The sequence below is a fragment of the Athene cunicularia genome, assembly GCF_003259725.1.
Source record: "Athene cunicularia isolate RWA chromosome 4 unlocalized genomic scaffold, athCun1 chr4_part2, whole genome shotgun sequence".
Classification (NCBI taxonomy): Eukaryota; Metazoa; Chordata; class Aves; order Strigiformes; family Strigidae; genus Athene; species Athene cunicularia.
Window position 1 is genome coordinate 7,033,782 of NW_020799099.1, and position 12,199 is coordinate 7,045,980.

The 12,199-nt window shown below is 37.9% G+C and overlaps 1 protein-coding gene across 42 annotated transcripts in view; it reads left to right on the forward strand.

The window, feature by feature from the left end:
* CAMK2D (calcium/calmodulin dependent protein kinase II delta) overlaps positions 1–12,199 on the forward strand; it is a 161,617-nt gene that overhangs the window by 104,494 nt on the left and 44,924 nt on the right. For all 42 annotated transcript variants that reach the window (XM_026847789.1, XM_026847791.1, XM_026847802.1 and 39 more), the window contains exons 7-9: positions 4,575–4,677; positions 10,701–10,784; positions 11,793–11,887. In XM_026847789.1, the coding sequence (XP_026703590.1) occupies positions 4,575–4,677; positions 10,701–10,784; positions 11,793–11,887 (282 nt within the window). The remainder of the gene's footprint in view (positions 1–4,574; positions 4,678–10,700; positions 10,785–11,792; positions 11,888–12,199) is intronic.

Genomic DNA, 12,199 nt, shown 5'->3' on the forward strand with positions numbered 1-12,199 from the left:
TTTTTTTTTTTTTTTTTTTTTTTTTTTTTAAACTTCGCTTCACCTGTGCACAAGAACGAACCGCTAGCATTCACTGGAGAAAATCAGCTAAAGGTTGCCAATACCTAGCTGTCCAGATCTGGGCTGTGAAGGCAGCCAGCACCTGTGGTCAGTACCAGGGAGAACATTAGTTGCTTTTATAGGATTTGGTGTATTCATTGAATACCCGATCTTCTTCTCTGTCATGCAGAGCTTTTGGGGCAGGTTGTGGGGGGAACTTGCTGTCTCTCATCAGCATAACTTGGAGTGCTTCTGGGAAGCACACTAGCATTTGCTCATTGTGCATTTTAGTGACAGAAGGCCAGCCACTATGCTATTGCAGCCACAAAGACCTCTCTCTCCTCCCGATGACGAACTGAGCTATAGAACATCTTTAGAAAGCAGGAATTTCTACACTGTTCTCACCATGATCTCCTGAGGAGTCAAGCTCCTGCTGGACGAATGGTAGCAATGGGATGGAAGCTTCAGAAAGAAAACTCTTGTGTTGAGAAGAGCATTATCTCTTTCTTAACCATGTACATATCCAAATGGCTGGAGATGTCTGCTGCAGAAATGCTCTCTGCATTTAAAACATGTTGGCATGGAGAGAAACAAGTAAAGATAATTTTCTTTTACTGGGAAGCTCAGAGAGACAAGTCTGTCTCAAAGCTGGTAGTAAATTAGTCTTGTGGATAAGGGACAGGACTTGGAAGATTGCTTATTTTGAAATCAAATGGAAGTGCAGTGTCTGAAATACCAGATCCTTTACAAAGGCAGAGAAAAAGTGGTATGTGGGCTAAGTCAGCGAAACATGCTAATTCCTTCTGGCACAGATTCTTTGTCTTTTATTTTCCTTTCTGAATGATTATGGGGACCGGAAATTTCCTCCCAGGATAGCACTTTTCTAGTGGTTATCATTAGTAATAACGTTGGAATCAGAATGCCATCATGTTTCTTGCCATCCTTCACTTCCAAATAAATAACTGCTGTAGTCATTGTCTGAATTTATAAACTCTCTATTGTTGTCCTATAGGAACATAAAGGGTTACACTCTGAAAACTCAGAGAGCATGGTGGAATTCAAAGACACATACACAAAATTCTCTACCCATTTTGTGCTTCTGGGTTTTCCCGTGCCATAGCTGTACAACAGGACACTGACAAGTCTCTATCTAATCCATAAATCCTGCATGGCAGCCAGATAACGTGGGACAAGTTTAAGTGAAAGAATGTGAAATTTGTCCATCTGCTCCAGTGATTCTTGTCCTCACCATACCTTGCACTACTAATCTAGCATGAAAAGGAATTGAAAAAAAAAAAAGGTTGTAGCCACGCAAGCTGACAGAATAAGGAATGCTTTCTACTACTTTCCATACATTCCCACAAAATAACTTTTTCTTTGGAAATGCATTAAATCCAGCTGTTCCCTGCTCCAAAGCATATGTGGATTTCTTACTCTGGCAAATCCAGGATGAATTGGAAAAACAGTGTGAGAAAAAATGTTTCTGCCAAGCTGTAGTGCCCAGTTTCATTTCTGAAAGTGAAAACTTCAGGAAGCAGAAAACCATCCTTCTTCAGTTACTACTTTGTGGCAAAAAAAAAAAAAACCAAACCCCAAACAAACAAACAAAAAAAAAAACCACAAAAAAAAAAAAAACTAAAGAGTGAAATGAAAGGCTGTAGTGAAACCCAGTAGACCTCTCTATACCAAAAAGAAGATGCCCAGGCCCAAGATCAGACCTGAAAGACATTGTAGAAGATGGTTATGGCCTTAAACTGAAAAACTTGATGGATTTTTTCCAATAACCTGGATCACAATTTGATGGCATGTTTGGGGGTGGGGAGGGCAACGAGAGGAGGATAATTTGGACCATCTTGTTTTATTTAACTTTGGTTTTAGCGTATTTCAGTAGCAAACAGAGAGGAGCCTTTGCAGCTTATAACCTGCAAGAGTGCTTGTTGCTGTTCTGTTTATAATCCTTGGTATATGTCAGGATGGTTGTGGATCCTAGATCGAGAAAAAATTTAACCTGTTAGTGGCTGTCTGTCTTTAACAAGTGGTAAAAGTGCACTTCTACATAGGGATTCCAGTTCTTGGCAGTCAGCACTATTGCTGCTTTTGTGAATCTATATGACCCTCTTGCATTCCCCCAAAAAGGGGAAGCTCTAGTTATATTCAAAGCAAAATACACAGATGCCTAAGTACTTGATCTCTAAGAATTAAAGACCTTTGGAAAAAATAAGGCATAAATCATGTTAATTTATTTGTAAGTAATTTTAGTAGTTAACACTGCCATTCTACATGCTTGACTGCAGCCAGTCTACCGGTTACACAAGGTGACACTATTGAATCCACAGTATGAGTCCTGAGTGGCCCACGCTGGGCTGTTAATGTTTTCCAAGTAATTGCAGTCATTCTAAGTTAATGCATGATAATTATCTAGTATGCCTCTCGTCATCCTGAAATGACAGCTGCATGTTGTTTAAGCGCATAGTGCCACACAACATTGTCTTTGGCATAGGAGTGAATTGGGAAATCTGCTTCATACTCACCTATGACATTGGTATTTCTTCAGAGAACTTTGATTGGCAAACTAAAGACACATAATGGAATTTAAAACAAACAAAAAAAAAAATCCCAAGGGAAAAAGCAAACAAACAAAAAAACAGCAGCAGAAGCCACAAAATACTACTTTGAATGGCATCACATGTTGCAAAGTGGTATGCGCTTGGTAGGTTAGTGCTTGTGTTTGAACTCAAGGGGTGAGGCATGTCACTGCTTTTGGCTTGATGAAGGTCTCAACCAAATAGTACCAAATGCTTTAGAGGTTATATAAGAAGTGCATTCCAAGATGTAATTACTGTAAACTTCTCTCACTCTGATAGGAAACCTTCAAGAACTATGTGACTGTATGTTGAAATTGATGTAGTTAAATGACAAGCAGTGTGATATTGCTTAAATCAGTGTTGATGAACCTAGAGAGTAGTCCTCAGCTGTTCAGTCAGTTTGATGTAATGTAGTTGAAGTGGTTACTGATAATTTAAGTGAATATAAAGATTATGTTTTATTCTGAGACCTTAATCTCAATTTTTAAAAATGTAGAAATACCAGATTAATCAAGTAACTGTTGAAAGGTTAACACTGTCTTTCCTATGACATAGCAACAAAGGGATGAGTGAGAGAATGGTATAAGTTGCTCAAAAAACATTCCTTTACAGTTTAGTGAGAGGGGAAAAAACACCTTTAGACTAAAGAGTTTGTCAGGGCTGGTTGTGGTGTTAATAGAAGTACTACCGTGGTTGAGAACTTAGTTAGGTTCAAGAATATTTTGCTGGATACTTGACAGAAACATTAAAGATAGCCTTTGCTGAAAGAGGCTTATGAACTTAATTGTTTCCAAGATCAGTACCTGCATGGGATTAAATGGAATAATGTAAATAGTCCCTATATGATTGCTGTTGGGTTTCAAATGAAATACGCATTTAAAAGTTTGCAGGATTGGGTCCCCAGTGCCAGACTGGATATATATCACAATTCCCTTGTGACAGATCACTACAAAAATGGCTTCTGGAAGAGTGACAGCAATACCCTTGAAAGTGAGGTTTTGTCATTACATAAATGTAGAACAAAACCTTTTTTAAAAATAATGGAGAAAGAAAATAAAGAAATGGCGAGAAAATACTATAGAGCTCACAGTTCTCTGAAATAATCTGTGAATTCTACAGTATTTTGTGTTTTTTAAAATTAGTTAATAAAGTTATCTTTGGAAAATTTGCATTTGATGTATTTGATAAATGAAGTTGAAAGGATACATTATGAACAGTAGAATGAACACCATTTTTATGTTCAATTTCTTTATTTTTAGTGGAGTGAGCATACTGTAGCATTTGATTTCAGATAGGACCAACATACCCTAAAAAAAAAAAAAAAAAGCAAAGTGTGAAGTTCTGCAAACTTATATTGTTATTTGTAATAGGTTCTCTACAAGTACAAATGTGGCCATGCTGGTTTTGCTGAAAGATTTGCGATGTAAATACACCTGCCCTCTAAATACAAATATAATATGTGTGTTATTGTTAAACTCTCGTGGTAAAAAAAACATATTTCTGTTTGACAGTTATAGATGCCCAATCCTGCAAACTGAATAGATTAGACTAGTAATCAAGGAATACGTATCTTTGGGGGGTTTTCTGCAGCATTTTTTCTACTAATGATAGGAGTCTCTGAATTTTCCTATCATACAAAGAGGTGTCACAGTTCTGTATGACCATTCCAGTCAACTTCCTTCTCTAGTATATCTGCACGCTGTCCTTACCTTAGTGTTGCTGTCATGGGATCATGAAGGCTGTTTACAGGCCTGGTGGTTCTTTCCAAGTAGGAATGGAAAGTGCAATTTTTGCAGTTTCGTGGAGAAAACACATGGGTATTTTATCTTTTTCACTCCGTTAAGTATTTGTTCTTTTCCAGACTACCATAACTAAAACAAAAAGTGAAAACCTGTCTAAAACATATTTACTTATATTTTCATCTCAATTTTTTTCTCTCTCTGAATAAAGCCTGAGAACTTACTTTTAGCTAGTAAATCCAAGGGAGCAGCAGTAAAACTGGCAGACTTTGGATTGGCTATAGAAGTCCAGGGAGAACAACAGGCTTGGTTTGGTAAGTAAATATTTTTTTTTTTCTCACCATTTATACAGCATAGCTGTTAAGCCTCCCAAAACACACAACTCTCACCCTAGTGTGAAACATGCAGCTGTGTGACTACTTGATATGTAGCTTTAAGGGGTATTTTGTGCATAGTTCAGTCTCTACAGTTTAGACCTTTTTCTCCGGGAAGAATGTTATCTGTAATTCTCACTGAATTAAACAGAGCCGGGCAGCAGACTTCATTTGTTTAATAAGGGGGGCGGGGGCAAGGGGGAAGAAAAAACCCCAAACAAACATCCCCCAACACTTCAAAAGTAACCTGTGGCTACATTTCCAAATCTCAGAGCTTGCTTGGACAAGAAGTGGCTCTGCCTCATAGCCTCCTCTTCACTAGCAAAAGTAAATCACCTTGCCAAACAACAGAAAATAAATTGGCAAAGGTCTCTTCTGTTGGCACAACTGTGTTCATACTTGGGATTTTGCCAGTACTGGTATGGGGTAGGATGGAGGGGGAGGGTGATTTTAAATTCATGTTTTGAGTACATACAGCTTTATAAATGTCCCTTTTGCATGTAGTCTAAGTGCCATTGACTTTCTTGAACCCGAAACTTCGGTTTCTTGATTCCTATCTTGTCCTAGTTTTTGTCAGCCTGTAAAGTTTGACTGAGACATAGGTTCACACAAGCCTCTTCTCCCCTGCTTTCTCTTGTGTTATCTACAGGAAGGAAATAGGAGTGTAGAGACTGGGAGGGATGTGGATGGTTTCCAATCAGTGCTCAGGTGACTGAGTAGTAACACTGACTGTAAGTTAATACTGCTGAATGTACCCGCCTGGTAGTCAAAACATTTTGTCTGAACAGCTGTCTGTCAGCTGAAAATACTTCAAAATTTTATTCTGAAGCACTTTGGAATGTGACTTGAACAAAATAAAAAGTACTGGAGTACCTGAGACTGTTGACAGTCATCCATATCCAGATGTTTCTGTGACAGTACAAGTTATCTGTCTCAGATTTTATATTGCTGTCCTATAAGTGATTGTCCCTTCACATCTGCAAGTGAAACTGTTCATAAAAATGTTCTTTGACCCACTAAGGTCAAAATAATGTGGTTTATTAAATATGTACAATCATTAATAGGTAAGCAACTCATGTAGTAGATCATGGAAAGCATAAACCCAGGAAGGTAAAGGGGGCTTCAAAGCATCTGGAACCTTGCATAACAGTTTCGAAAGGGTTGTCTATCCACAGTTTACAAACATCGTTTGAAGCTGGGACTGGAGTTTCTCAGCCCCATTGGTGACTTTGAAAACATTATCTTCATCTGAAAGGGATCAAGATTATGCTTGCTTGATGGTGAAAGTGTCAAAGATGTAAAGATGTATGGGAATGTGGGAGAAAACTCTGTGTGTATGTGACCATCCAGAAGAGAGCACATTCTGTACTTCAGACTCACTCATGAAATGTCTGGAAAGGGAGGGTGTCTGCCCTCCAGAAGGTGGCAACTGACGGTGTAAACTAGGTCTCCAGAATTGATACCTGGGAACTATCTGCCATGTCCTGTACAGTGTTTCAGGTTATGAGAAGAGAATGTGAGTAGTAAGTTAAATATTACACAACTCTCCAGTTCCACTAACTAGTCCTTTTTTTTTTTTAATTAAAAATAAAAATGCTATTTGCAGATTGTTTGTTAACAGATGCCCAAAGGGAAATGGTGGAAAAGATTTAATACTGGTCATTTTAAATACTAGGACATGTACAAACATGATGCATCTATCTCACATATCACGCTCTTTGAATAGGTGTGAAGCACAGGACAAAATTTATTGTAAATCCCAGGAGGAAAAAATACAAAACAAAATATTTAGGGCAGCTACCTATTCTCACTTACAGCAGCTAGAAATTGCAGTTTAAAATTAACAAAGTGATTGTGAGCTTGCTGTCAAAGCTTAGAATAAAAGCATAAAGGATTTTGTGCAGGCAGTGGGTTGAGAGATTGAGTCTTCAAAATCTAGGGTATAACTACATGTGGATGCACAGGCAGTACTGTTGGACATATGTTGGTAGCTTTATAAACTAGCCTGTTGTTTTAAATCCCAGCCTTTATATAAATGGATTTCAGTAATCCACAAAAGACAGACGAGATTGCTTTTGCACGTTAACTAATAGTCCAGAACAAAAGGAGTGGAATAGAAATAAGAAAAAACACAAGTAACTTGCTGTAATGACAAAATCATCAGGTAAACAGGAAGCATCTCAAGAAAAAAAATCAGCAGAATGAGCTTGACCTCAGGGATAATGCATCTGTATGGATGCAGATGGTGCAGAGGAGGTTGCAATTCCTGGTAAAATCCTGCAATCTTGCACTTTATTTTTTGGTCATTTGGTTTTTGTGAAGTGCTTGGTTTAGACTTGTTGCATCATGAGGACTGCCATGCTAAAATTGGTAGAAAGCTGATTGAACAGAATGTCTTCAGAATGTGTATGTAAGGAAGAGGTAAGCTGGAATCAAGGTAATAAAAAGTAAGTAGTTTAATGTGGCTCCTTTTTTCATTTGTGATATTCAGTAAGACTAGTGGGTTGTGTGCCTTTTCTGGAACTTCCTCTGCAGAACCTTTCCATAATGGTCTTAGTGCCTTCTTTCATCTTTATGACTGCTTTAGCAGGGCAAAACATGAACTGTGATGTGTTCAGCCTTCTGAACTTTTTCTTGCTTCCTTCCAGATGATTTTTCTGCTTTCCACTGGATTTTGCAGCACTTAGTGACTCATGGCATGCTCTGATACTAATTATAGCCCTGCATCACTATGTGGTGGTTTTTTTATTGTTTTTATTTTCCTTTTTTTTTTTTTTTTTTTGGGTGTAGTCCTCTGGTGCAATGGTTGCTTTTCTGCTTAAACCATGGCTATGCCTTAGCAGGAAACTGGCTAGAGCTCTGTGTGTTTGGATACGGCGGAATACTTTCCAGGTTTGACTGTCTGCAAAACAAACCTGTTCCTTGCCTGTTTGTAGAAAGTGTTTCAGGGTTTAGCTGAAACACCCCACCCTTCTAGCAGGTGTTCAGTGTACTGGACAAGTGTCACGCGGACTCATTGCTCCTCGCTGAAGTCAGGGAAAGGACTGTACTTAACTCACTGGTAGCTAGCTAAATTTAGGCCTAGTTTCATTTCAAATTAAGTCCAGCCCTCCAACTCAAACTAAAATATACATCACCTAAGTCATTTGAGTAGCTTCACTGAATTGGCTTGCTAGTTACATTAAATGTATGTTGTACACAGTCTTTTGGATCCCACCATGCAGGAGGAGAAGGCTACTTGCCCTATGCTTACTCTCAGCTGCTTACTCTTGGCCCTTGCTGCCATATCTTCTCACCAGACCACTAATTTGAATTTTTATTCTGCAGTCAAAGGGAGGTTATGTTAGCAAAGATGTATAACAGTGTATTCTGCCACTTTATTTTGTAACCCTTGGATGAGCAGTGCTGCGAAGGCTGTAGATTTAGCAGGGGCGTGATAAAAGCATAGGGCAGATCTTACAGGAGTAATCTCTTCCGCTGCGTGTTTAAAATGCATCTCTGCATTAATTTAAATTTGTGTTGCGGGATTATAGTTAACCTTCAATCCAGGTTGGACTCGAGATGTGATCACCATTTATGAAGTTAAGTATATATGTAATCTTTGCATAAGAGGGTTTTGAGACTGTAAGCTATTCCGGCTGGGTAACATGCCATCTCATGTACCCATGTACCACTGAACTCAACAAAGCACAGCATTTGTCTTGGACCTCTAGACACTTACTTAAATCATACGATGATAGGAGTACAAGGTGATGCAGTCTTTTCTAGATGCTGTACAGTCACTGTTAATTTCCAGCTTTGTGAGTTGTTTTAGCTAAAGTAATGACTACTGTTAGCAGTAGTTTTCTGAGGAGTACACACTCCTATTGGGATCCCTGTGACCAGTTATAGAATTACCGGATAAATAGCAGTTAACAATTTCAGTATGTTTTTTTCTTTTTCACTGAAATCATGCTGTGTACTCTTCTGTGTTTGCTGCTTTAATCAACTTCAGAACTTGTACTAAACCCATACCAATTATTTCTGTTTAGACCCATTCTATGTCTTCATCAAGAGATAAAGTTAGCTAAGTACTATATTTATTTTTTCTTTAAAGTTTATTTTCAAGTGATATATAATATGTTTATGGCATTATAGTAAGTTTGAAAGTCAAGACAACTTTACATCCCCTTTAAAATGAACAAAAATATTAACGTAGAGCAGTACAGCCAAGAAGAGATATGAAACACGGTTCTATTTAAAGCTAGTTAGAACATAAATTTTTCAGCTTCTTAAAGGAGCTTAAGATGTGTTTCCTGTATGATAGTACTCTTTAACAGTTCATAGTTCTCATATCAGGAGACTGCAAAAAACATTTCAGGAAAATATTTTAGCTATGTTCTCAGTAGAATATACAGAATGGGTTCCTTCATTTCCTCCTCCCACTCTAAAATGATTGCCAGCTGCAGGGTAAAGGCTTTCTTTTTCTCTAGCTGTACACTTAATACATTATCACCGTCTTTCATAAGTTTTGTGGAATCCAGTGTGGTATTTCAGAAATGACATGTGGTCCTTCATGAAAGTCACCGAATTCTCACCTTTCAAGAATTTCCAAGCATTCATTTTAGGCAAAGATGCTTGAAAGGGCAGACATGCTAACTGAAATGGTACCGAATATTATTGGTCATTAAGTTTTTATCATTTACTGTGTCCTAAGAAATGTCTACATTTATACCTAGATTTTGCATTTCTCCTAAGAAAGCAGCACTGCTGGTAATGAATAAAGAATGAAGAGCATAAAAATTTTAAAGGCTAGAGTACTCCAGAGATGCTTTCTGTAAACTTTTGTATAAGGAGGTTTCCAGAAGTGGAATGACTTCACGGAAATGAGTTTTGCAGTGGAAAGATTGTATTAGAAGTAGCTGTGCAAAATACGAACAGCAAAGGCTGCAAGAACATTGAGTCCTAAACCGGGCATCTTCATACTAAATCATAGCCAGTTGTGCTCTTGTGAAAGCTAATCCTAAACATCTCTGAACATTTACTTTGCCACCATCTGGCACTGGCTAAATTGAGTTTCCACTTTTGTATGAAGAAATTTGAACAGTGTTCTTACTTTTTTTTTTTTTTTTCCTTCTAAATAAAAGATCTCTCCATACCTAAGCTTTTCTTAAAGCTAGCCCTACATGTTGTTTACTCAGAAATCTGCCCTTCTGTAAGACTGAATAGGGCTCTTGAAATGCTCATTGTAGTTACAATACTGTAGCTTAGCTGCCCCTTTGTTTTCTTAATTAGTTCTCCGTAAATGTTAGTAGAAGTACTCTAACAGTCTTCACAGATGACAGCTGATGGACTCCCAGATATCCCATGTAAGCCATGTTTACAGGCTTAATTTTTATAGTTTGGATCTCTTTTAAAATAGCTTAAATTAGGCTAATGCTTAAAAAAACCCCTCATGCGTGGTGTGAATTTTCTGTCTTTCAATTAGTATCTCCAAGGGGATCACTGAGATAGTGTTTCCCACGCTCCCCCAACTCTGCTAATTTTTTTGACCTTGACCCTGAGCCAGATGTATTTGCACCTCGCTACTAGATGTCTTGCTGCAGCTTACAGGAATGCAGAAGTCATGACAGAAATTTCGTCAGCGATCTTGTAATCTTTCAGGAAACATTCCCTTGTTGCACTGTCACCAGATCCTTGGTATTGTTGAATCTGGAATGCTAGTGTAAATAGGTAACCAGCCAGCTTTTTGCTGTCCTTTCGACTCTACCAGACATGGTGACAGAAAGGGGTGTGCCAAGTCTGCATAAGCATTCCCATTATTGTTACTTCTAGGTGATTCACCTTAAAAAGAAAAGTTCAGCATGAAGTGGTTAGTAGTCCATGGCTTGGGAAATAATGTCCTGTGTCTTGTGGGGTGAGAATCACTTGTTTTTTACAGAGCATGTAGAGCTTTTGAGAATAGTTGCCTTGCCTTTTGACAGGCTTTGCTGGTACTCCAGGATACCTTTCTCCAGAGGTGTTACGAAAAGATCCTTATGGAAAACCTGTGGATATGTGGGCATGTGGTAAGACATTATTCTGAAAGATGATGATCAGTCCACTATAAAGTGGCAGAGAGAGATGATGTCCAGAATACACAATATTCTGTATCGGATAATATGTATTTTGTAAAATTCAATTTTAACTTTAGAAGAGATCGTTGGATTTTTTGTCAATCTACCGGCTTCTTTTTTTGTTAAATATTTGTGAAGGTGTGTTATCATGGTATTCATGGCCATGACTATACAACACACTTTCACAAAGTATTAAAAAAATAGCTGCAGACACATGATGCCTAACTAGTTAGAAAACAATAATTCATACTGTGAGCTGGCCCCTAGTTTTGGTTCACAAGCAGCCTGAAATCTGATCTTATCAATATACTAGAACTGCAGTTTTAAACTGTGAAACCAAAAGTTTTGTGAACTGGAGTATAGAACAATTACTTTATCATCCAGTTCTTGAATCAGTGTACGTTAAGGTACTGGCAAGTGGCAGCTACCTAGCCGAGAACTATTGGTGGTTTCCTTACTTTACTTCTATCCACGCTTATTTGGTTGTATTTATGAAAGCACTTTTCTTCAGTCATAGTGTATCACTTCTGTAAGACTAGCGGAAAGAATTTTTAATTTCCTATTGAACATACATATCTATATACAGATAAACTGAGCTGCCCAAATTTTCATGTTAAAACACAATCTTACAGACACCAGTACAAGCCATAATAAAACTAGAGATTAAAAATGCACTTTCTTAAGCATCCATGATCACTGAAAATTATTTCTCCAGCTAGCTAGGCATTTTCAGTGTTCCTGATCTGATGTTGTGTCAGATACTCTTAATTGCCCACACTGCATAGGAGGTTATCTTTTGAACCCTATATTTACTGTTTTCTCCAGTTTGAATAGGCAGTATTTTTCAGTAGCTGGGATAATACTATTGAGCCATTTTTTTTTACATGGTTGTCTGGTGCAAAATGAATTTCTGGGGTTTATTTCTTGAAATCACTTAATACTAATGTGAATTTTCTGCAGGTGTCATTCTTTATATCCTCCTGGTGGGATATCCTCCTTTCTGGGATGAAGACCAGCACAGGCTTTACCAGCAGATCAAGGCTGGTGCTTATGATGTACGTACCATACTCCGTCTATTCAATTATTTACAATTATACCTCTAAACAGTTTTCTAAAGTGAAAAGTGAAATTAGAATTGCTTCCAAAAAAACTTTTTGGTATTGGTTATTTTATGAGCCACACAATATAGCAAGTGTTGCTTTAGTAACATGAACCTTATTGGGATGGGAACATGCTGTGCTAATTTAAATCTGATTTCTGTATGGTTCCAAGCTTTCATTGTCTGGTCCTTCTATGAATCATGCAAACTTAAGTTATCCTGGCAAGCCTGTGCACACCTCTGTGTACTCCCAAGGGCCTGTATTTTT